At 44.4% G+C, this 23,930-nt stretch overlaps 2 protein-coding genes across 4 annotated transcripts in view; both read left to right on the top strand.

The window, feature by feature from the left end:
• The first annotated feature begins 441 nt into the window (after nt 1–441).
• GGCT (gamma-glutamylcyclotransferase) lies at nt 442–9,966 on the top strand. Its single transcript, XM_075418921.1, has 4 exons — nt 442–611; nt 3,065–3,210; nt 6,361–6,496; nt 8,524–9,966. The coding sequence occupies exons 1-4, from the start codon at nt 474–476 to the stop codon at nt 8,671–8,673; spliced, it is 570 nt and encodes a 189-aa protein (XP_075275036.1). The 5' UTR covers nt 442–473; the 3' UTR covers nt 8,674–9,966.
• Nucleotides 9,967–10,703: 737 nt separating this feature from the next.
• NOD1 (nucleotide binding oligomerization domain containing 1) overlaps nt 10,704–23,930 on the top strand; it is a 31,035-nt gene continuing 17,808 nt past the window's right edge. For all 3 annotated transcript variants that reach the window (XM_075418918.1, XM_075418919.1, XM_075418917.1), the window contains exons 1-4: nt 10,704–10,744; nt 18,254–18,592; nt 20,480–20,654; nt 21,915–23,718. In XM_075418918.1, coding sequence (XP_075275033.1) covers nt 18,377–18,592; nt 20,480–20,654; nt 21,915–23,718 — 2,195 coding nt within the window. In that variant the 5' untranslated portion in view covers nt 10,704–10,744; nt 18,254–18,376. The remainder of the gene's footprint in view (nt 10,745–18,253; nt 18,593–20,479; nt 20,655–21,914; nt 23,719–23,930) is intronic.

Here is a 23,930-nt window from a genome sequence, read left to right as displayed (position 1 = left end):
CGGCAGGAACCCGGTAAGCTGCGACAGCTCCTGCCTCCTGTCACCTCCGGTGGAAACGAGCCAGCGGCCCGGGACCTGCTGGGAGGGGAGCGAGAGACTGCCTTCTCCCCGCGCAGTCTGCGTTTCCACGGCGAACGGGGACAGACCGGGGACAGACCGGGGACAGACCGGGGACAGACCGGGGACAGACCGGGGACAGACCGGGGACGCGCTGCCGCAAGGAGCACGGCCGAGGCTGTCCCGCTCGGTCAACTCCGCCCCCTCTGACGGACGCGCACCAGGGCGCCCTCCCGCCCTCAAATATTAATCCTCACGTGACGGCGGAGCTCGCTCAGGGGGGCGGGGCGCGCAGGCGGCTGGCCAATGGGCGGGCGGCTCCGCGCGGAGGCCCCGCCCAGGCAGCCGGCGGCGGGCGGGGGGCGCGGGAGCCGGGCGGCGGGGGGCCAGTGGCCGGTGGCGGGCCGGCGGGGCCGATGGAGCCGGGCGGCGGGACGGAGCCGGGAGGCGGCGGCGGCTGCTTCCTGTACTACGCGTACGGCAGCAACCTGCTGCGGGAGCGGCTGCTGCTGGGCAACCCCTCGGCGGCGCTCTGCGCGATCGCGCGGCTGCAGGTGCGTGCGGGGCGGGGGGGGAGGGGGAACCGGCGCTGCCCGCCGTGAGGGGCCACTGAGGCCTGCGTCCGTCGAGCGAGGCGCTGAGCGTGCCGGGAGCGGGATCAGGCCCTGGGGGGGAGCAGGAAGGAAGGAAGGCAGCAGCGCTGTGTGCTTACGGTTGGCTACAAGGAAGCCCAGTGCTGCAGCTCTCCCGGGTTTCAGGCGGGTGCTCGGGCGGCGGGGTAGGTGTCTCTTGCGGCGCTGCGGGTTAGCTGTGCCGCAGCTGGCGGCCGGGCGCTGCCGCCTGGAGCCGGCCTTGGAGCCATCGCTGCGCTCCCTGCCCACGCCGGGCGGCTTCGCTCCCTTGGCTCAGGCCGGGGAAGCGAGGAGGCGCACGGGGGTTGGAGGGTACTGCAGTGGTGCTCAGAAGAACGGCCAGAGACCACGCTCTTGGCCCAGGAAGGCATCTGTCATGTTTGTTCCCTCTTCCCTGCAGTGCCTGCTGCAGTTGGCTGCGTGGCGTAACACAGGGGTTCCTGCTTCCAGAACCGGAGCTAACCGTGCCGTTCCTGTGCGGCCTCTCGCCCTGCTTGGGTGACATCCGACTGTTCTGTACACCTCCTTGCAGGTGTTCACTGCAGGTCACGTCCAAGAAACTATAACTGGAGGAATAAAATAAAATTGGGTGCTGGGTTGTTTGGGGGTTTTTTTGTTGTTGGGTTTTTTTTTTGTTGTTTATTTTTTTTCTTTTTACTGGACTGCTGTGAGCGTGCTTGGCTCTGCGGGAATATTTCCTTGGGGCTGCCCCGCAAGCACTTGTCCACATCTATAACTTCAGTCTGCAACTTGACTGGACTCTTGTGTGCAAATTACTTGGGCTTCGCTGTCTGCAGGGTATAGTCCAGAGTGCTCCTCACACCATCGTCCAGTGACCCGAACGCTGCAAAGCTGTTTTGCAGCAGCTTGTCGAATGGTTGACGACTGGTGTGTCTTAAGTAAACTTTTTTCTAGTGAAATCAGTTGAATGGGAGATATCTTGTGGGGAAGGAAGATGACTCTGTTGATGGAGTAAACAAACAGTATGGCTTTGCCAGGCTACTGATTATTGCTTACACGCTGACCAGTGCTGTTCTTCTGTGGGTAAGCCTCCAGCTGCTCAACTTCTGCAGCCTTTTCTCCATATTTGTTAGGATGTATTCCAAGGAGGTAATGTATCTCAGAAGGTGAATTTCAATATGCAGACACATGTATTTCAAATCTAATCTGTTTTATCGTGTAAAGAGGGTGATCATGAGAAATTAGCAAACCTCTGGAGTAGTATAGGTTTGAGGTTTATTTTCTGTTGTTGTTTTTAATCCTTTTTGCCTTTGCCAGATTTTGTTGTTGTGGTTAAGCAGGCGGTCTTCCGTAAAGTTGTTTGGTTTGCTTGGTTTTTTTTTTCTTTCTCTTCTCTACCGGTAGGGGAAGGATCCACAAATCAGCTAACAAGTAGGAGAGGAGACTGAGTGTATGGAGACAGATGGGAAATTACACTGTAAAAATGCAAGAACCTGTCATTCTCTTTTACACATAAAGTAATATTTGATATTACTTATAAGAAAAAGAGAGATTTGGTTTTAATTTAAAAGAATGTTTCAACCTGCAAAAACCTGAATAAGCTCACTCAAAGAGGCGCACGCCTTGACATAAAAATACCCAAGAATGTTCCAGCTGAGCGATGAGATGGCACAGAACACAGGAAAGTACACAGGATGGTATTTTATAATTGGGCAGTTCTGTTAGTGCATTAGGAAAAAATCCAAAGCTCACCATCTTGTAGGCATTTTCATCCTTGTTGTTTTCCTGTACCCGGCATGGTAGCATTGAAGTTTTATAACAGCACCAAAAGCTGCAAAGGAATGGGCACCAGGTAGGAATGTCTTTTGAGGAACAAGAAGAAGGCACTAGTCAGTTCCCTCCTTCATATCGCATCTCAGCTGAGGGCCCTTCAGATTGTCCAGAGGGCAGCACATCAGCGATCCTGTCACTGCCAACTTGGACAAAAGTCAAGCTGACGTTTCTTCAGCACTGCTGTGTTTACTGCAGAATTGGGTATGTGTGCTACGCTTGAAAAAGGGCTACCTCCACTTTCTTCTCACTGCTAGGAATTGTTAGCTAATGTTTAGGCCAGCTTACTAAGAGGTTCAGATGTTGATCCACATCTCTGCAGACCAAGACTTTTACCGATAGGGCTCTCTGCCAGACCTCTCTTCCCTGTGTCCCAAGGCTGCTGTTTCTCAGGGGGAGGTGGAAGAGGCTGACTTCAGCCCCTTGTAAGATGGAGCAGGATCAGATCCCACCTGTCCCTTCCTCCTCCTGTGGCTCCACTGACTACTTGTAGACTCGGCTTTAGCTGCCCCTTTCATGTCAAGAATAGCCAACGGCCCTGATCTTAAGTGGAAATTGATTCTCTGCATTGGTCTCATTTGCAGGATTTTAAGCTCGAGTTTGGACATCATCAAGGCAGGACAAGTTCTGTCTGGCATGGAGGTACAGCTACCATTGCTCAGAGCCCTGGAGACGAAGTGTGGGGAATAGTGTGGAAAATGAACGCTAGCAATTTAAGTTCACTGGATAAGTAGGTGACTTAACTTTTGCTGTCCTCTACTATTTTAGAGAGCAATTTAAAAGTAGTAAATTTTTGATAAAGAGCTGTGTGGAAGCTTTGGTGTTGCAACTGAGAGGATGCTTTGGATTTTAATATGTGAATTTCACTTCATACTACATGTATTGACTTCTAACACATTTGTGATTAAAATGGCTTTGTTTTCAAGCTAAAGCTGCTCAGGGGAATTTTAATAAGGCGTGGACCTTGGTTTGGAGCGGATGTATTGGTCAGGCTCCTTTTTTTTAACCCCTGTCCTCACAGTGTCCTGTGCCTTAAATTACTCTAAACTCTGTCCCATGATGTTTTTCCCATTGCTCTAGGGAGTTTCCTTTGAGACTGACATCAATTCCTGTCTCTACATCTGTAGACTCCAGTTGTAGTGGAAAAGGAAGGGTTGAGGCCAAGACTTTGCGGAAGAGAAGGGGATGTTTAATACCGGCAAAGGGACCTTTTGAGGGGGTTATTTTGCATGTCTTCTTTTCTAAGGATTCAGACTTTTGTGAACTTGAGGTAGATCCAAGTAGGGAGCTGGGGTGGTTTTGTTTCTCCCTTTGAGAGGCTGCCCGCACCACTACAGCACATGGCAGAGGATGCTCTGCCTGTGCCTGATAATTAAGACTTAAGACAAGTTTAAGGCAACCTGAGCAAGTCATTCCCAACCCGTACCCAGGCTGAAGGCTGGAGGACCACCTGGGTAAACAGATCGAGGAGTAGCAGAACTTCCTGCAGGGTCCGAGGCAGGACTTAGAACTTCATATCCAAAACTTTGGCTGGTGTCACGTGCTTATTGCAGCACTTGGGGTGCACCTGCACAGCATGGTGCTTCTGGTACACAAGGATTGCTTGGTCAGCAGTTCATCACTGTCGGTTTATTCCCGTAGAAACCTGGGCTTAGTGAGGCTGAGGAAGCAGGGCATATGAAACCTGTTGAAAGCATTACATTAGTGCAGTTCTGCCTCTGGTACTATTGCAGTTTTGGTATGGCTGCACTGTGCTGTGTAGACTTGTCCTCATAAGCTTGGCCATGAAACTTGAAGTTCCAACTTGCTTGTCATGGCCTACAGCGAACCTGAAACACAACAGAAACTGTTGCCCAAGTTCTGTCAGCATGTTGTGGGAATGGGCGCTCTCCACTCCTGGTCGGGAGTTAGTCCCAAGCAGGAGGGCATCCAGCTGGTGTGCTTCTGGTAGGGGAGAGCTTCACAGGTCCCTGCTTTATGATCTCCTGAGTTCCCCCTCTGTTGCTTATGCTAGCACGTACTTGCTGCCCCTCTTTCTGTTGACCTTTACTGAAATATCCTGATTTACCATGCTTTCCTAAAGCATAAACTTCACAAGTATGCTGTCTGACAGCATCCGCTTTGATAGCAGCACTGTGTTTTCCCCGCTATGGGGACAGTATTTTGTCTTGTGACTTTCAGAAGTATTGTTTACATACTGTAAAATTGCAGATCCCTGTCATTTGTTTGACAGGGGATAAACTTTAATGCTGGCTAAGATGCTAGAGACTGGAATGCTATAACATCACCAAAAACTGCAGGGTGGACACTAGCATTAAAGATTGCTTTTTCCCAAGCTGCCTCACTGATGCCATGAAGGTGGACTGGAAATGGAAGGAAAAAGGGTGTGTTCTTGGCTTTTATAGTGACAGTCGATAGTGTTCTTCTAAGGATTGCTCCTAACCGACTCAAATGAACTTGCATGTGTTGCTGCTGAAGGTCTTGGGATGCTTTGGCTGTCCACAAGCAGATATATTTGTAAGTTCTCAGTTAAGTTACTTCCTGGAAATTCCATGTAGCAAGAAAAAAAAAAAAATGCTATTTGCCCCCCCCTTCCACCTTTTTTTCCCGTAATCTAGGTAAAGAAGTCAAGAAGTCTGTGCCTTGGGAATGTATAATTGATGCTGCATGTCATTAGTTGAAATACTAGTAAAAAAACGTAATAGATAGAAAACAAATATGGGCGAGGAATCTCTTTCTTAGATGGCTGAACGTTTTGGCTTCAAATGCTTTTTGGTGCTGTCTCATGGGCAGATTTTGGTTTTTTTTGTCTTCTGTACTTCACAAATCTGTAAGTTACAGACGAAATCATGACTTTTCCTCCTATATTGTAGCAATGGGTGTTACTTAACTGTAACATTTTTCTTGCTGTCACACACTCACGTGACTTATTTTGCAGTCTGTGGGCCTTGAATCTGCAGTTAGCTTCCAGTCTCTACTTGCACTTAACCCAGTTACTCACATAACACAGCCCGTGTTGTGTATGTTAAATAACTTGAAATGGTGGTAAGTCTTTGAAAGATAAGTTCTCAAAATGAGATTTTGGTGAGCAGTGTTAAAACTCATGTTACCACTCACATCTAAAGCACATCTACAGTTAATTGTGCTCTAAAGTCTGTCTTGTATTGCTTAAGCTTCTCCTTTATTTCTTACCGTTTCCTCAGGCTTTTACTGGTGGCTAAACATTAATGGTTAAAGACAACAAGTAGCCTTGTTTTTGAGTTTGGTTTTGTTTTCCCAAGGCAGCATGATTTTGCTAACAAAAAAATAACAAAATGGTTTTCATCCTGATTTAGCTCATTGTTGCTGTACATGTCTTGCGCAAATCAAAGGGCGTCTTGGATTATTCATTGGAATGTGCATTGCAAGAGTTCCGCGAGTTTCCCCTTATTCAAATGTAACACATGGCGCACGATAAAAATTTGCAATTGTTTCATTATCTGAGCGGAAGGTAACGAATTATATGTGCTTGGCTCATTAATTCTGATGATTTTGGTTGTGCTTCTTTTGCAGATTACCAGACTTGCACAGGAATTAATTCATAAGGGGTATTCTCTCTCTAACTTTGCAAGTTAACCACTAGTCATCTTTCTTACAGAGCTGAAATGATAAAAATGAGTGCTGCTGCTTCCTTAGAAGCTTATTTTTGGATATGAAACAACTTTGCACAGAAAGTACTGGAATATGTTTTGCTTTATTTGTTTTTCTTGAAGTCTGTAAACAGCACAGACCAGTGTCCTGCCTTGAATTCTGTTGTAAGAAATGCATATGTTTAATTGCACAGTTTGTTTGAAAGATGCATCAGGTTACTTGGCGTGAAAGGAATGTATGTCCTTTACAGGCAAGAGGGAGTTGAAGATGGCATTTATGTCCCAATAGAAGTTAACGTCCACACTCAAGCAGGAAAGGTACTGACCTGTCGAAGCTACCAGATGAAGGACTATGTCTGTGGTCCTCCTTCTCCTCAGTATAAAAAGGTAGGTGTCGCATCACTCTAATTTTGGAGAGAATGCACAGAAATACATAATGCCACATATACTTCTGTCCTATTTAAGAAGTACTTTATTTACAGTGGATGGAAGGCATGAGTAACTCTAATGCAAAGGTAAAACTTAATCCTTGTGCAATGTAATAGTGTGATGATGCTCACAGAGGATTGAATCATTAAGGTTGGAAAAGACCTCTAAGATCATCAAGTCCAAGCTAGATTGCTCGCTCTTAAAGGCGTACTAAATCAGTTTTACTTTTTTGGCTTAGCTATGCCTGAATGAAGCCTCTACTTAACTCGTGAATTAGTTAGGACTGACACAAGGATTTCTGAAGGACTTTGTTTACATATATGCAGCAATTCTCTACCTGAAAAATTAATGTACTCCACTAAAAGGACAAAGGGAAGCTGCTGTGGGGAGAATACAGCGCCTGGCTTGTGGTCTCAAGGACAAAGATTATCCCTATTGTCTTATGAAATATCTTACTATCATTTAATAGAGGGGTCCACCTGCCTCATTTTAGCAGATGCATCATCAGTGTATCACAGGACTTCCAGCCACATTGCAGAGCACTGCAGGGTTCCCACTTGATGGCTGGTGAGGCAGGAGTGTGTCAACACTGCTCTGCAACACCCTGACTCTATAGAGACACATGATCCAGTCACGCAGCAGGCCTGACCTGCTTAGCTTGTGAGATCTGATGCGGGCCTAGGCTCGGGTGGCATGACTGCATGTCTGGAATTGTGCAGTTATTAGCAATTGCAGATAGGCATTGCTGTGACACATTGACTTTTTCTACCGAAAGCAAAGAAACAGGGCTTGAGCTTGTTAAATACCAAGTGTGCCGCCTTCTCTTAACTGAGGAACTCACTCCCATGGATCAGCTTCCAGAAGCATAGCTAAGGCCAGCTGCTGCAGGACTTCTGAAGAGAAAGCTTGCTTAGAAAGCAGGCTCTGCTACTTCACAAACCTCCTCCCTGTCTTCCCGCTTCCTTTAGGACTTTTCGAGGAGTTAATACATAGTCTGCTGCTGTGTGTCAGCTCTCACTAGTATGCTGTAAGAGCAAACCTCCAATATTGGCAACTTTAGTTAAACATTCCCTCCTGCTGTTCTCAGGGTCAGCTGTTAGTTCGCCCCCCCTGCCCCCAGCTTTTATTTGTTTCAGTTAACCAGGGAGGAGGGCTAAAAAGTTAGTACAGGTGACTGCATCGGCACACAGTGATCTACATCCATCTACTGTTGTGTACTTTTTGTGGCAAAGTTCATCCTTTCTAGACACCTCATGCTTGAATTTCCTGGCTGTTGAATTTATGAAAGAATCTTTACAACAGTGTCAGCTTTTAAAATCTGCATGTTTATCTATTCATTTCTGTATGGGAGCTTGCTGGTGTCTCTTTCAAGCCTTGGCTCTTGCAGCCTCGTCTTTTCCTCTCGCTGTCACTTCCTTACTCTTGCACCAATACTTCAGTTTATTTTGTATGTATAAGCAAAGCTGGGGTAACGAAGTCTAAGGAATCCATGCTTTTTCATTAAGCTAAGTATCTGTTCCTGTTACTCCTATAACCTGTCTAGGTACTCACTGTTGTGCTTTGGATGTGAACAGCTTAGTTTCAAAAAATATCTTCAGTAATACACGCTGCTTCTCACTCAGATGTGATACTAAGGCTGGCTAAAGGCACAAAAAGTAGTTCTCATCTTCACCGGAAGAAAGGATGGAACAACGGAACAACAGCTTAATTGTACATCTTGTGCACGTTGGTAACATTTCAGAATCTTGGGCAGATGCCTTGGCAGTTGCAAGCCTTTTCAGAGTAACTTTGTTGACACTGTTAAGGTCTTCAGTGGTTTTCCAGAAGCCTTTGGCTATCTTTAGGTACAAATAGCATTATTTGGGATTAATTCTCTGTTACCTTAAGTGGTTCTTCCCATACGAGTAAATGTTTAGAGGGGTCTGTCCTTCCTAACACTGTTATTGAAGGCTTTTTTTTTCTTCTTCTTCCTCTTTTGATTACAGGTTATCTGCATGGGTGCAAAACAGAATGGCTTGCCAGCTGACTATCAGAAGAAATTAGAAGCTATTGAAACTAATAACTATGCAGGGCCAGTGCCAATCATGGAAGAGATTGAAGCTGCTATTAAAGCAAAGAAAACAATTTCTGCGTAGAGTACCTCTGCACTTGCTTGGCCATTCACCTTGATTTAGATACCTGTCCTTGCCGTGCTGATCAGCGGTTTCTTTATTTATCAAGAAAAGATGAGTTTGCTGTGCATCTACAGTGAGCTATTAGACATAATAAATAAATATATAATAATTATATATATATTATATATTATATATAAATAATATATATTAGACATAATAAATAAATAAAGTCTAAAGACACTGATATCGGTAACTTCTTCACTTTGTATGTATAGCTTGAGTACATGCTGAAGTTTTTGCAGATTTAGAAATTATCTTTCTGTAATTGTCATGCAGTACTGCGTGCAAATTTGTGCTTCGTGCCCTGTTTACTGACCTTTTTAAAAGAAAAAGCCATCTTGATGGGTATTGGCATCTGTAGCCTTCTGAGGAATAAGGGCTGCAGGATCAGGCCCTTTGTTTTTAAATTTTGTATACACGATTATTGAGAATTTCAAAGATTTGTTAAATGCAAAGTAGAGTCAAAACTCTAAATCAAGACTAAAATTTTTCCTCTGCTGCTACTCTTAATGGTTTAAAGCCCAGCCTGTCTGAAGCTATGGAGTTCATGTTTCCATTTATACAGTTAACAAAGAAAGAAAAGTAGTATTTTTTTTGTGACTATCTCCATGTTTTTAAGTGTTAGTCCAAAAGGCAACGCAGGCCTTAAGACACCATTCAGTGAAAGATCTCATTCAAAGCATAATGGCCGCCTCATTTCTACACCTAGTAATCATCATAGGTGAACTGGTTTTATAACCAACAGATTTTTAAAGAATTGGGGGTTTTTTAGATAATTCCAAGGTTTTTTTTAAATTACCTTTTTGACTGGCTTGTTGCTTATCTAGGCCTTGGTCCCATGTCCAGTGAAATCAGGAAGTCTCCTGTGAGTGCTCGCGCATTTGCGCATTTGTTTCATGGTTTTGTTTGTCTGTTAAACCCCGGATGAACAGACTTGGCCTGTGTTTTTGGTTTTTTGTGAGTTTTTTTGTGTGTGTGGTTGTGGTTTTTTTTTCTGCACAGCTTTGACAATCTGCAAAACTGGACGTTCTTTGTAAGGTTTAGAGTACTTATCTTTATGGTGCTTGGCAACCCCTGTAGTTAGTCTGTGTGGGACGAGGAAACATTGACAGCCTGGAAGATGTCAAACCACTGAACTTTGGCTTATCTTCTGTACGGTGTATTTTTTTTTTCTCTTGATGTACAGATGTAATTGGTGTCACTGTGTGACTGCTTAGATAAACAAATGACCAAGCAGCAGACTTACCGTGTCTTCTCTGTGTAAAGTTTTTCTGTAAACTTCTGCCAGGGATGTATAGGTGCTGTCCTGATGTCATCATGCCATTTCCCGAGCTGGGCGCGGTGTCTGCGGTAACACACGGTACTTTCTGCATTAGCACTGTCCACTCTGAGTAAATAAAACTGTGATTACCAAACCTCCCTCCTGTCTGTTCGGTGCATGCTTCAAGAAATATCAGCGTTGCTTATGTAAGCGAAAGCCAGCGATGTGGAAAGGTAACTGGAACTTCCATGGGCTGTTTTCATTTTTAACGCTTGTTGCCCTCCTTTGGTAGGGAGGGCAAAACTGCGCGCGAACACGCTTCTCGACTCCAGCACCGCTGACTTCAGTTTACTCTTACCGGGCTCCCTGGGGCTTTCGCACTTTTAAATGGGTATTTTTACTCTTGCACGAAGAAAATGGAAAGTAATACCCCGAGAGCCTCCTTGGAGGGAGGTGACGGGAGGTACCCGATGCCTCTGTGGAGGAGAACGGTGGGAACTCCTGAGGGCCGGGGGAAGGCCGCCGTCTCCTCCTCCTCCTCCTCACCCTCCTCCTCCCCTGCGGCGGGACGCCCGGCACCTCTCTCAGGAGAGGAGGCCTTCCACCACGCCGGCGCGGGGCTGGAAGAGCGGTGTTGCTGAAGAAGAGCCCTGCGGCCATGCCCGCGCGGGGAGGAGCCGCTTCCCGCCGGGGCAGACGGACCGTGCGTGGGGCGGGAGCGCCCGCGGGCCGCCCCGCTCCTCCCCTCGCCGCCGTCCCGTCGCCGCCGCGGTGAGTGCAAGGGAAGGGCCGGGGGCGGAGGAGGGTCGCCGGGCCGCTGCTCGCCTCGCTGGCAGCCGCGTGTGTGTGTGTGTGGCGGCTGCCGCCATGTCGTGAGGGACCGGGGGCGCTGGGCAGCGGCGCAGCGGCTGGCGCCGGCGGAGGGCGGGAACCCAAGTTTCTCCCTTACCGTGTCGGAGGGGAAGGGCCGCGCCCCGGCGGCTCCCGCTGGCGTCTGCCTCTCGGTGAACTTCCTCGAATTGGAATTTTGGGGAGTTTTCCATATTTCTTCAGCAGGACCCCCCCCACCCGCCTCCGGGGAGGAGGTCGCCGTGCGGCAGGCAGAGAGCGAGGCGGCCCCTCGGCGAGGGCTGTGGGGAGGCGGCGGCATGGCGGGCCGGTGGGCTTCCCCCCTCGCCAGCCTGCCGCTGGCACCAGCCGTCAGCTCTGTCTCCCCGCGGCGCTGGGGCAAGGTGCCCCCTCGGGAGCCCGCTTTGCTGGGCCGGCGGACCCGGCGGTGGGGTTGGGCGGGTGGAGGGGACTGTGGCTAGTTAGGTTTGCTGTTAATGACTGGAGGAAGGCTTGGGAGATAGGATTAGGAGGGCTGTGAGTGCGCGATTCCATCAGTTGCCACTTTAATTGTAGAATTCACTGCAGGCTGAATGTGAAAATAGTGAAGAATAGTAGAAAAGCAGTTCCATTTTTTTGAAAATACACCAGTAAATCGTTCCCCTCCTCCACCATCTCTTAAAAAAAAATCCCCAAGATTCCTCTGATGGAAGAAAATATCTTTGCTTTTTACTAATGGTTCCTTCTTATTTACTGAATTTTTCCCACCAGAAAGGAGTTATCAGGAAGCCACGTAAAATCTTTTTGATGGGGCCTTGTTACTTCATCCAAACATTGTCTATAAAGTTCTCTTTCAAAGAAAGTAAGCCGTTTGGAAATGTAGCAGCTGATAACTGTGAATGTAACAAATGTCACATGTAGGGATGTTACCACTTCAGGTGGTCAGGATCATTGCACAACCAAAGCAAGTCTTGGTTCTTTGTGAAGAATTGGGGCAGCTGTAAGATAAGGGACTTCTGAATCATCCCTTTGGTCGGCTGGGCCTTGGGAGAACAGGTATGCTAACTACAGAGATAAGGAGGCTGCAGGATAATCTGAAGACCCCGCCGATCACCGAGACACGCCAAACAAACATATGCGAAGGACATTACCATATACTAATGAGTTCTTGGTAAAACTATGATAAGCACTTCTTGCAAATGTAATGAATATGTACGTTAACATAGCATAAATACCTAGTAAGTGTGTCCTTTCGGTGCACACGTTTGGAGGAGAGATCCCCCGTGTGCCCGACGCCGCAATAAAGAATACCTGCTTAATAGTCTGCTGACTATTGGGTCTTCAGTTCTGGCTTTTCACGGCATCACAGCAAAACCAGTGAGGGATATGAATATTTCTGTAAAAGCCTGGGCCTGTTAAACAAAAGCTTGTCAGATTACCAGGTGGAGGCAGAAATAGTTGCTTCTGTGGTCTTTTGTATCTGTTGCTCTTCAAACAACTGGGGATGGCTAGAAAAGCTTATGCTACAGTCAAAGGAGAGAGAGAGAGGGGAAAAAGCACTGGAAGATGCTGATCTCGGTGACCCCAGAGCAACGCAAAATCACATGAGTTGTGATGGATTTACGCTCATGTGATGCTAACATATGGCTCCCAGGGTATTTATTGACGTACATAGCATCAATGAGGATAGTTACGCAGAGATTGTAAACTCTGGGGTATGGTGAGTGTGTTTTAACTTATAAATACAGAATATCATTTAAGATCAGTATAGGGACTCTACAAGCTCTACCAATGCACAATTTGTGCTATAAAAATAAAAGGCTATTTTTTAGTGCTTCTGGGGAATACATTGCATCGCTTCTCATCAAAACATGCAGACTTTTTGTGTAGTATATGTGCCCATTTGCTTCAAATCTCTACATATTTTTTACTGTTCTTGAACTATGTAAAAGAGTTGAAGTTCTTTTAAAAGTGACAGCTGCTGCGGGGAAATACGTTCTTACTCACTTGTTCTAGTCAAAGCCTGACTGCTGTGGCACACATGAAATAAGATGTAGAAAATCAGTCTCTTTTCTGTTTTTCCCAATGATATCAAAAAGTTCAGTTAGGACCGGCCTGGCTGAGTCTAGATTACCATTATTAATGAAAAAGCATGGCAAAGTCTCCAGCTCTCCTCTTGCTGTGATGGCTCTGCAGTGGGGTGGCTGGCACTGTAAAATCAAAATTTTTTTTTTTAAATTTTATTTTTTTAAATCAAAAAAACAAATCTGACTTGGAAACACAAAGGGCACAGATTTCCGTGTGAAATGGGGTACTGTTTTCATACAGCCACCTCTCAAAGAGTAATTGCATTTTGATTACTACAGACAATGTTGGCTGTGCCAACAGGGACTCCACTAGCCCTGGGCTGGCACTGAGGTTTGTGTTTGTGCTTCACTGTTGTCCTGCCAGAGCTGGCTACTAGGTGCTGTGAAAATCCTGAAGATATTCCTGCTGATAGCTGGGTATGTGGCATAGGACTTTTTTTCACAGGCGATTTAGAGGAACAGTTTTTGTCACAGTAGCAAGACTACAGAGAAAGTATTATTGACTGAGTCTTCGGCTCTTCAGTAATATTCTAGTTTGGTGTTAGATTAGCTGCTTTAAGGGACAGGTGTTCATTAATTTGCTCCTTGTATTGCCTTTATTGCTTCATCCTACACAGTCTCCTTGGGAGCAGCCGGCCCAATGAGGAGTGAATTCCCTAGCTGACTCCAAAGTGGAAATGTTTTTTAGCTATTCTTTAAGATCCTTCGGCCCCTTTATCTACAGCATTTACATTGTGTAAGACCTTGTTGTCATAAACCAGTGTATTCTTCGCTTCCAGAGGACTTGCAGCACTGGAAGTTGAACAGGCATAGCAATTTTGTTAGAAGAAGAGCAAGGAGATCTTAGTGAAAAGAGGATGTGAGAAGGGCAGGTCCAGGGAAGATAAAAATGTGTATATGCTTGCACAATGCTGAGAATAGAGGGAAGTCAGATGAACCACTAGATAAAAGTGCCAGTGCCTTCTTGCAGAGGCCATTGGCACTGCTGCAGTTTACTGGCATGGATTATACAATATCTTGCTGTAAGCACTGATACTTTTACCGTACCTCTTACTATGACAAATTTAATTTCCCTTTTTCATTTCCCTCGTTATCCCTGGACTGATCCCCGTCTTGCTTCCTCTTTGTTATTCTCAGTTATGCAGGCTTATGATATGCATCTCTTGCCAGACTTGCTGTTGCTTCTCACATGCCTTCAGTCCCCATTGACACTTCATTTGGCCAAGGTCCTGTCTCTTCTTTGCCTTTACAATTGATGGCTGAGCGCTCTGCTCTCTGGTTCTTTTGAATTCCTGGTAGTCTGTTTTCTGTCTTTTTCACTTGACCGAAGCTGCTGCCCTCAAAATGGCTAGCTGGGTTTCCTCAGTCACTGGCAGCCTCTTTTCTTTTTGTTTTCCGCTCAGTAACAAGACGTCCATTCTGTTCCCAGATAGAAAGCTTTTCCCCATAAGCATCTCTCCCGTTGTCTCCCCATGCTGATGCCACATCAGTCACTAGAATTGCATTGGAATTGAGTCCAGCATCTGGAGTGCCCAAGATAAGGCAAAGAACACTATATGCACTCTAGCAATGAAATGCTTTCAACGCATGTTTATAAGCTGCATAAGCATTTGCCTTTAAACATACCTGCTGTGTAACCTAGCATTGTCAAACTAACAGATCCTTGTAACAAGAGACTTAGTACTTTGTAACCTTGTGATCCCTCACTGAAAAGGCTCATGTTAAAGCACTAGGGAAGCTGGGACCCATTCGAGAAAGAGAGGTGATGGACTTGCAGGCAAGTTGGACACCTCATGATGTCAACACATTGGCCTTGTGTTTAAAGAAAAACCCAAACAAAACAAAACCACAACAAACCAACAAAAAAACCTCCCTAGCAAAACAGAATCATGTATGTCAGTATCTTACGGGCGGTGTATTTCTCCAAGGGAACAAGCATGTTTCTGATGCTGATCAGGACTTTCAGGTGCTGTTGCACCTACAGCTGCTACTGTAGAAAGTTTTTGTATTTACTTTAGTCTGAATAGGACCTGAAGTTTCTTCATATAGCTGATAAACTTGGTACAAACATGCACATACCTGCCTTGCTCTTAATTACATGCAGCAGGAAGTCTTTCTGTTCCAGCACTGTTTAAGGTGTTCAGCTGCTCATCTGATGTGACATTTTCTTAGTCTATGGGTGGTGGAAATTTCAATTTTTTTATTATTAAAAGAGACTGGTGAAAATTACTGTTTTCTCCAGTACCGGGTGCTGTGGGGTTTTTGACTTAAAGTTAATATCGCCACTGGAAATATCACTGAGAACGTCATCCTGCAAAGAATTCATATTGCCAGCTCCAACTTCCCTACTCGGCATTTTTGCACTTTGCCCTTTTCTCTCCTGATGCTTAGCCTCAATTTATATTCTTTTTTGTTGCTGTCTTGTTTCTCCACTCTCTTGCAGATCACCCTGTGCAAAAGGGAACATACTCTCTTCTGCAGCACACGTATACACACCCTTCCAGTAGCAACCAGGTTCTGTACTGACTTGGACTTAGATGCAGGGCAGGCATCTTTGAGACCTTCTGATCGATTCGTATTTTCCATGTTCTTGTCATTTTGCTGTGTTTCCTTTCTTTTCTTATCCTCTTTGTAGGTGGATCTGAAAGAGTGAAGAAAATACTTCAATTTGTTTTGTACGCATGACAGCACTTTGCATTATTGTGGCTTCCTGGATGTTTGTCTCAGTTCTTCTCACAAAGTTGGAAGAAAGAAAATTCATTAGGATCGTGTGGTCCTAGAATAACCAAAGCAAGCAGGGACATTGGGTAGATGCAGTATCTTGAGAGAAAAGGGTTAATATTTCTGTTGCAAGTGTTTTAAGGTGACTCTCTGTCTTTAACTAAAAGCTTGCAAAAGCTTTAGAGTAAATGATGTTTTCAACATTGTTTGGTCTTCGTGATAGAGTTCATTTATGGAATGAGCTTTCTTGAACAGAGATGTGCCAGTGTGGGTTCTAGGAAGCTGAGTGACTCAGAAATCGGCCACTTCATCTGGTGGGTCATGTGAATGGTGTAATGAAAGGTTGATTTGTCTGAGTAGATGCAGTCACTTACTCATGTGGTAAGAAAGTCAGATCACTTGGTTACATTCCCTTTGGCTGAAAGAGTTTTGCAGTTTTGGAGCTGGCTGTGATCCGAAACAGTTGTGCTGCGGATTTGCCTGGTCTCAGCCTTTGGAGGGCTCGACTCCTAATGCAGCTACCTGCATCTGTGCAGGTCAGCAACCGTAAGTTAGGACCTGTTGGTCTTCTGAAATCAGTGGAGCTGAGGTGGTTTTCCCTGTGGTTTTAAGTGTAGATAGGCAGTATCACTAAAATGCAGTAGTATAAAATGTGTCTGTCTCCAGATTTAAGTAGGAGAAGCTACACTGATGCAGATTGCAGCATTCTGGAGTACGAAAAACCCACAGAAATGAGTTTGTTCCAGTAGCAGGTCACCTAGAAGCATCTGTGAGCTGGCAGGGCTCAGTTATAACTTGTCAGGGGAGTGCTGGGGAGCGTTTGGAAAGCTTGCCAGCACTGTAAACATCTTGGGTAGTTGTGAGAATTTTGTAGCAGCAAAGCTGGCACCTTTACAGAGTTGTTCAAGAAAGGCTTTGTGTTTTGTTTTTATTAATATGACTGTAATCCAAATGTAACAACATTCTTCCAAATATCCCTTGACCTGCTGAAGCAACAGTACATTTTACCTGTTACTGGAGGGTGCCAATAATTTGTGTTGATCATGCAAATTCTCATTGTCTATGGGGAGGTGATTCAGTTGTGATCTTGCAAAAACACCTGGTTTTTGGAATGGGGAATCATATGTGCAAGCTTCGTGCCTAAATAGTACCTACGTGAACTTACTGTTGAAGTGTAATTACAATATAGCTTCAAGCCTGTTAAATGGTATATTAACTGCAATTCAAAAAAAAACCCTTTAGTAATACCATAGAGAGCAGTCTGATCCTGATTGCTACTGCTTTATGCCTTGTAAAGAAAAATGGGAATAAATGGCCACCTAAAAAGAGCTGTCGAGAGCTGCTATAGAGAACAAGGCCACACACGGTAGATATATTTGTAGACAAGAAGAAAGTGTTCATGCTAGAGAGTGCGGTTTCTAAACAGCATCACTACAACAATGAGAGCGTTTCCTGAGCCCATAGTTGTCTGAGTTAATGATCACGTTGTGTCTCTAGGTGTACATACAGGGGCTAAGGTCAGGCATTGAAGGCTAAGTGTTTGCACAGGCTTTAAATTGATATCTTCATTACAAGCTGCATTGTGCGCCGTCTCTTCCCTTTATGAAGAAGGAGGTGGGTTGGATGCCCAACTCAGTAATGAATATGAATTGTGATGCCCTCTTCCAGGCCTAGTTCATCATATGGGGAAAGGGTATGTGAATTCAGTTATTCTGTGCAATTCGTGCTCAAGGAAAGGTCCAGATTTTTTGTGAATCACTGGAGATGGGATCTTGTATATTTACAAAGATTTATTTCAGTCCTTTCTGTAACACTGTTATTTTTCTTATTCTGAAAAAATGTAGTTTTAACTTCTATGGTTACTCACCTGAATTTGATAAGATTAACCAAATTAAACCAATGCAATGATATTTTTCCTGTTTTAAACGTTGTCTGAACCAATAGCTTTAGGAGGAGTGAAGTGCTCTGTGCCCCTAAGTGTTGTATTAGCTCTGAAATCTACAGCGGCATTTTCACTGTTCGCATCATTTTACTCTTGGCTTTCTTAACAGAAACATCTGATCAGTGGTTTTCCCACAGTCTCACTACTGCCTCTCAAACCTGGTGCCCTGAAGCTAAATGCTTTCTCCTAGTTTAGCTAAAGCTGTCTCAGAGCTCACAAGGCCTTGCTTACAGGGACAGTTATCATATTGGCAAGGCTTCATGCAGGGTCTGTTGTAACAAAGAAAAAGCAAAGTGAATTGCTACTATAAATTAATACCTCCTACAAAATTAATTGCTATAAAATATAATTTTATTCCACTTATTTCCTTGTCTAGATATGTTTGGACAGATGCCCTGCTTTGTCTACTGAAAAAGAATATTAAATGATGCACTAAGAACAGGCAGTTAATAAAGCAGATGCCAGTGGTGCTGTTTGAGGCAAGCTACAGTAAAGTACTGATACAGAAGAGAGACTGCCTGCTGTATGTATTTTTTTTCCAAAACCTGAACAAATAGATGGAAGTACCGGAGGAAGAATCTTTTTAGTAAAGTTGGCCTTGATATTACACAGAGGTTGGGAGTATTCTTTGATGGATAAATGAAGGATGTATCTGCACAGGCTAGGGTTTAAACTGAGGTTCTGTACAATTGCTTTTTACAGGCTCGGTAATGTGAGGGACAGATTGCCTGTTTCCCCGAAGTTAACTCCAAGCTGACTTCTCACTGCAGATGAACAGTTTGTCAAAGATGATGCTAGGCGAAGCAGCTTCCTCCTATCTCAACTATGGAAGGCCAGCTCTGTGCTAACTCAGAGATTTATGTGGAAAAACCTCTAGGAGCAAGTCCTCCATCCTTCATTGCTTTGTTGAAGATATACAGAGAACTTCTGGTCAGTAAAATCCGAAACACGCAGTGTTTGATTGACAACTTGATTAAGAATGACTACTTCTCCACTGAAGATGCAGAGATTGTTGCCCAGTTTCCAACTCAAGCAGATAAGGTATTCTTTTTATTTCACATAAGTAACAAGCTTTTTGTTACTTTCATTCTTCCACTGCCTTTTATGGGCTTATCTACCAATTTTACATCTAGTGAGTGTCTTTTCTAATCTTTGTTATTTTGGAGTTTCCCCATCCCATTCCTTCTGGACAAATGTCTCCAGCATGTCTCTTTCCAGCACGGCTGGCCCTGCTTGTAATGCCTGTTGGCAGCTGTAAGAGCAAGCAGGGTGATAATTGCTGTTCTGTCCCCCTCAGCTGCAGCTTTGTCCGCGGATAAGGAGGTGACCACGTGGCTGTTAGAGTGCAGCTTGCTACACACAAGCCTGCGTTACCGTGCAGAGTGTTGCAAGGAAAATCTGCTTCAGGATCCTGTGGGACAGATCATCCTGCTTTAGAGGAGGAGAGACAGAAATGGAATATTATATAAGAGGTTAATGATTGTGTGTTTTCCACATGCACACCTTCCCTTCTCTTTAAAGACCTACGTACGTTGTAAATGTTTGTATGGAACAACACATTTGGGGTTTTGTTTGATCTTTGGACATCAGTAGCAAAAATTATTTCCTGGTCTTATGACAGGAGAAAATTATCACATGTACATAGTTGCTCTTTGCATCGTGACTTAAAACAAACTCCCGCTCTATTCCCTGACCAAGCAGTCATGCAGCTTCAGAATAGTGTCACAGTTAGAGGCAGGCAAACAACAGAGAATTCGGAGACCTTGGACTTCACTAACAGTGCAGGTTTTCAGGAAATAGCAATTCTTGCTGGCAAGTTGAAATGGTAACGCAATGGTCACTCTGTGATTAGAGTCAAAGCTGAATAAATGCACACTGTATGATCATCTACATTTCTTATTGTTCAGCATAATATACATGATTGTTGTAACAAAGCCGAGGGGGAGGCCATGCATGTCTAAGCAGAGACGGAGAGCAGGCCACAATAATAAGTGAAGTGGACTCTGTGGGAGCTTCTCTGGAAGGCATAAAATTGCTTTTTAGAGTATACAAATTGTGAAAAAAATACCATGCTTTTGCTGTGCTGTATGTACCTCACTCTGCTTTAAGCTCACAAGAGACCACGGTCTCTAGAAACCTTTGTTTAAAACAGAATTCTTCATTCATTTCCAGCAAGAAGAGGATTCGGACTCCCAAAATGGGCCTCCAAATGATTGCTCTGTCTCGCGGACAGTTTTATGCTGGGGTTGCCCTGTACTGGTTGCACAGAGATCAGATTCTGCCTTGCCTTTAGAGGTGACACTCAGTCTTGAACTGCTCCAGCCACTGCCTGGTAGCCATTAGTTTTCGTAACAGTTGCAGACAACAAGCCCATCGTACAGAGAGAGCCTGCAAAACTGAGTTGCTGCGTTAAAAGGGAGAGTTGGGGGGTTTTGGATCTGCTTTGAAATCCAGAGAGAGATTCTGCCTACCCTGCTCTGGATCTGGTTGGATCCTGAGGTAAATCGAAATGTGACTGGAATATTTGCAAAGCAGAGGGTGAATTTAGGGCACTGAGAAACCAACCCTTTATTTTTTATTTTAATCAGCATGGGATTTAAAATATACTAACTAGTGAGGCTGAGGAAATCCTTTGGGTTCCTTGGTGAAGAGCGGTATTTATCCATTTTGTTTCTGGTTAGCGTAGTATTTAGCTACAAGTTAAGACATTAACTTGCAGAGCCAACTTGCTTGCAACATCCAAATACAGATAGGAAGTCTGTTTTGTGGTGGTTCAAATTCAGAGCTAGATTTTGAATTCAAGTTTTTGAAGCACCAGTTGTGATTTTGGTGCCCTGTTCCATTCCAAAAAGGATCCTAAAGCAGTCTACAAGTGTAACTGTGATAAAATGATATTCATCAATGATCTTTCACGTGGTGTTTTTTCAGGTTCGCAAAATTCTAGACTTGGTTCAGAGCAAGGGAGAAGAAATCTCAGAATATTTCATCCGTGTCCTGCAGAAAGTCACTGACGCTTACTATGAACTTCAGCCTTGGCTGGATGAAATAGGTTACAAGCCTTCAGAAAGTATTTGTAGTAAACCTGTGGTAAATACAGATCCAGGTAAGGTCATGCATCTATATCCCTTTCCTTAGAACTACCCTTTAATGTAGGAAGCTCTAACTAGATGAAGTGAGAGTAAGAGTCTAGGCAGGCACAGCCAGGAAAAATAAATGTGCATGTGCTGTGCTTGCTACCAGTGGTAGCCAGATAATTAAAAGGCATGCTGTATAATGCAACAGTCGTGTTGATATATTGCATCCTGTTTTGCTAACATCAAGCCCTTTCTGCATTTGTTTGTGGATATGTGGCATAACGGCATAACCACCTTGTGCCAGCTGTAGTATTTTCTAGGCTTCTGCTACAATTTCTTAGCAACATTGTGATGCTTTGACAATGGAATAGCTGACACTTCATGATGAGGACAGTCAAGCAATGAGGCAGGCTGCCCAGACAGGCTGTGCAGTCTCCATACGTGGAGGTCTTCAAGATCCAACTCGATAAAGCCCTGAGTAACCTCATCTGATCTCATAAATGACTCTGTTCTGAGAAGGAGGTTGGACTAGAGACCTTCTGAAGTCGCTTCCAACCTGAATTGTTCTATGTTCCTAAATGATGAGTTACAGCAAAAGTCAGATTTAAAGTACTGCAGAAATAAATGTTTTTCTCTTGGGAGATTTTTTCATACTATATAAATACAAGAATTACTTTGCCCTCATCTGAAGCAAAGTTTCTGTTGCAATAAAACCACAAACCAACGTTGCACCATGACTGAGACTCTTTCTTTTTGTCACCTTAAAAAAGTCTTTTGAGGTGCCTGGTGCCCAGTTTCTAACACGCATGCCTTCGCTTTGCAATAGTAAAAATTACCAAACAAGTTAGGAAAGAATACCCACCTACCTGATAGAAATTGCAGGTAGAATATAAACATAGTGAAAAGGCATATGCGAAAGCTAATCAGTGACCACCAACCCCTGCCTTTGCAGAGAATAAAACAGTCTTTAACAAAAAGTCAGGGCCTTGGCTTTGAGTCTTAGCTGAAAGATAGCAGCCCCTTAAAACAATGCAGTGTCAGTGCTGGCTTTCAGGAAATGGTGGCTCACACGTTACCTCTTTTCATTAGCACCTGAATTTCCCAGGAGAGTGATGATGGCAGCACAAATAAATAGAAGTAATCTGCCAAAGAACCGATTTTACATAAGAGATTTTTTTTTTTTTTTTTAGTTTATTACCCTCTCTCAGTTTCCAAAGAGGTGGGTCATCATATACATAAGCTTGTTAATAGTAGGTTTTTTTAATAATAGTTCACTGTCTTTTTTTTAGTTAGCAGGTATTGCCAGAAACTCAGATATGAACTGGGACGGGACTCCAAGTTTGTTATGTCATACGCTCAGAGGGAAGAGATGCTGCTTGAAGAAATCTACTCTAACAGTATTATGGAGCTGGTCAGTTTTACCAATGAGAGTTTAGGGGAAGTGTGTCAATTGGAAGCCCTTTTTGATGATGCAGTTGGGCTAATTAATGAAGATGGAGAGACTATTTATGTCTTTGGTGATGCAGGAATTGGAAAATCCATCTTGCTGCAAAAGATACAAAGCCTTTGGGCCAGAAAAGAACTGGACATAGGGGCCAAATTTTTCTTCCGTTTCCGATGTAGGATGTTTAGTTGCTTTAAGGAAGATGAAGCCATATGTTTGAAAGACCTACTCTTCAAATATAATTGCTACCCAGACCAAGACCCCACAGAGGTGTTCCATCACATCTTGCAGTTCCCTCATACAGTTCTTTTCACATTTGATGGCTTTGATGAGATTTATTCAGACTTTGATATCAGTAATGTTCCTGAGATGTGTTCACCCAATGAACCTATCCACCCCCTGGTGCTGCTGGTCAGCCTTCTCAGAGGAAAGCTTCTTAAGGGATCCAAGAAAGTTCTTACAGCAAGGACAGGAACTGAGATCCAGAGAAACATCATTAGAAAGAAAGTGTTGCTCCGTGGCTTCTCCAGCAAAAACCTTAAGGAATACACTGCCATGTTTTTCAAAGATGAGGGGCAAAGAACACTGGTATTGAACCAGTTGGAAGCTAACCCCAATCTCTGCACTTTGTGTTCAGTGCCTTTATTTTGCTGGATTATCTTTAAATGCTATGAACACTTCCATTCCATGTTTGACAGCCATGAGCTTCCAGACTGTTCTGTTACGTTGACAGATGTATTTTTGCTCATGATTGAAGTCCATCTGAACCGATCTCTGAAAACAAGTTTGCTGAAGAACAACACCAGGAGCCAAGCAGAGATGTTTAAATCAAGGAAGGAAACTCTTCTAGCTTTGGGTAAAATGGCATACAAAGGGATGGAGAACGCTTTCTTTATCTTCGAGCAGGAGGAGGTCTCATCAGCGAACATCTCTGAAGAAGATTTGCAGTTGGGCTTTCTCAGGACAGTTAAAGGTTGCAGTGGCTGTGACCATCAGTCCACTTACGAGTTCTTGCACTTAACCCTTCAGTCTTTTTTCACAGCTTTGTTCCTGGTTATTGAAGAGAAAGTGGGTGCCAAGGAGTTACTTCAGTTTTTCAATGAATGTTCTTCCACTGAGGCTGCCCAGCCTACTTGCCTTCGTATTCCTTGGCTGAAGAAACAACTAGCAGGGGAGGATCCTTTCCGAAATAATGAACACTTTCATTTTACCAACCTCTTCCTTTGTGGCCTGCTTTCTAGATCCAAACAGAAGCTCTTCAGACATTTAGTTTTGCCTGCAGTCATTAAGAGAAAGAGAAAGACGCTCATTGCATACCTTGGGAAGAGCATGAAATCCCACCTGAAAGGCCTCACTCGGTCCAGGCTTCCAAACTACAATCAGATCCAGGTCCAGCCCAACTTTGTTTGGATGCTGAGGTGCCTTTACGAGACTCAGAGCGAGAAAGTGGGCAAGCTGGCTGCCAAATGCATGCATGCCAATTACATCAAGCTCACATACTGCAATGCCTACTCTGCTGACTGCGGTGCTATTTCCTTTGTTATGCATCACTTTCAGAAGCGCCTGGGTCTGGATTTGGACAACAACAACATCAATGACTATGGAGTAAAACAGCTGCTACCTTGTTTCAGCAAGCTTGCAGTGATCAGGTAGGAGTCTGTGCAAGCAGATCCTTGCTTATCCTTGGTTTCTGATACAGACTGCTGGGCTGGAGGAATTGATCTTGAAAGTGGAGAAAGACAAGGATTCTTACAGCTGCTGGAAATTAGTTTCAGATCTTCTGAAATCTTTGTTCAGCCAGTCACAGGAGCAGGGACAAGCTGTGAATTTGGAAACCCAGATGGAAAGGGTTTTAAGAAGT

The sequence above is a fragment of the Opisthocomus hoazin genome, chromosome 4 (genome assembly GCF_030867145.1).
Source record: "Opisthocomus hoazin isolate bOpiHoa1 chromosome 4, bOpiHoa1.hap1, whole genome shotgun sequence".
Taxonomy (NCBI): domain Eukaryota; kingdom Metazoa; phylum Chordata; class Aves; order Opisthocomiformes; family Opisthocomidae; genus Opisthocomus; species Opisthocomus hoazin.
This window is presented reverse-complemented; position numbering and strand designations above follow the sequence as displayed.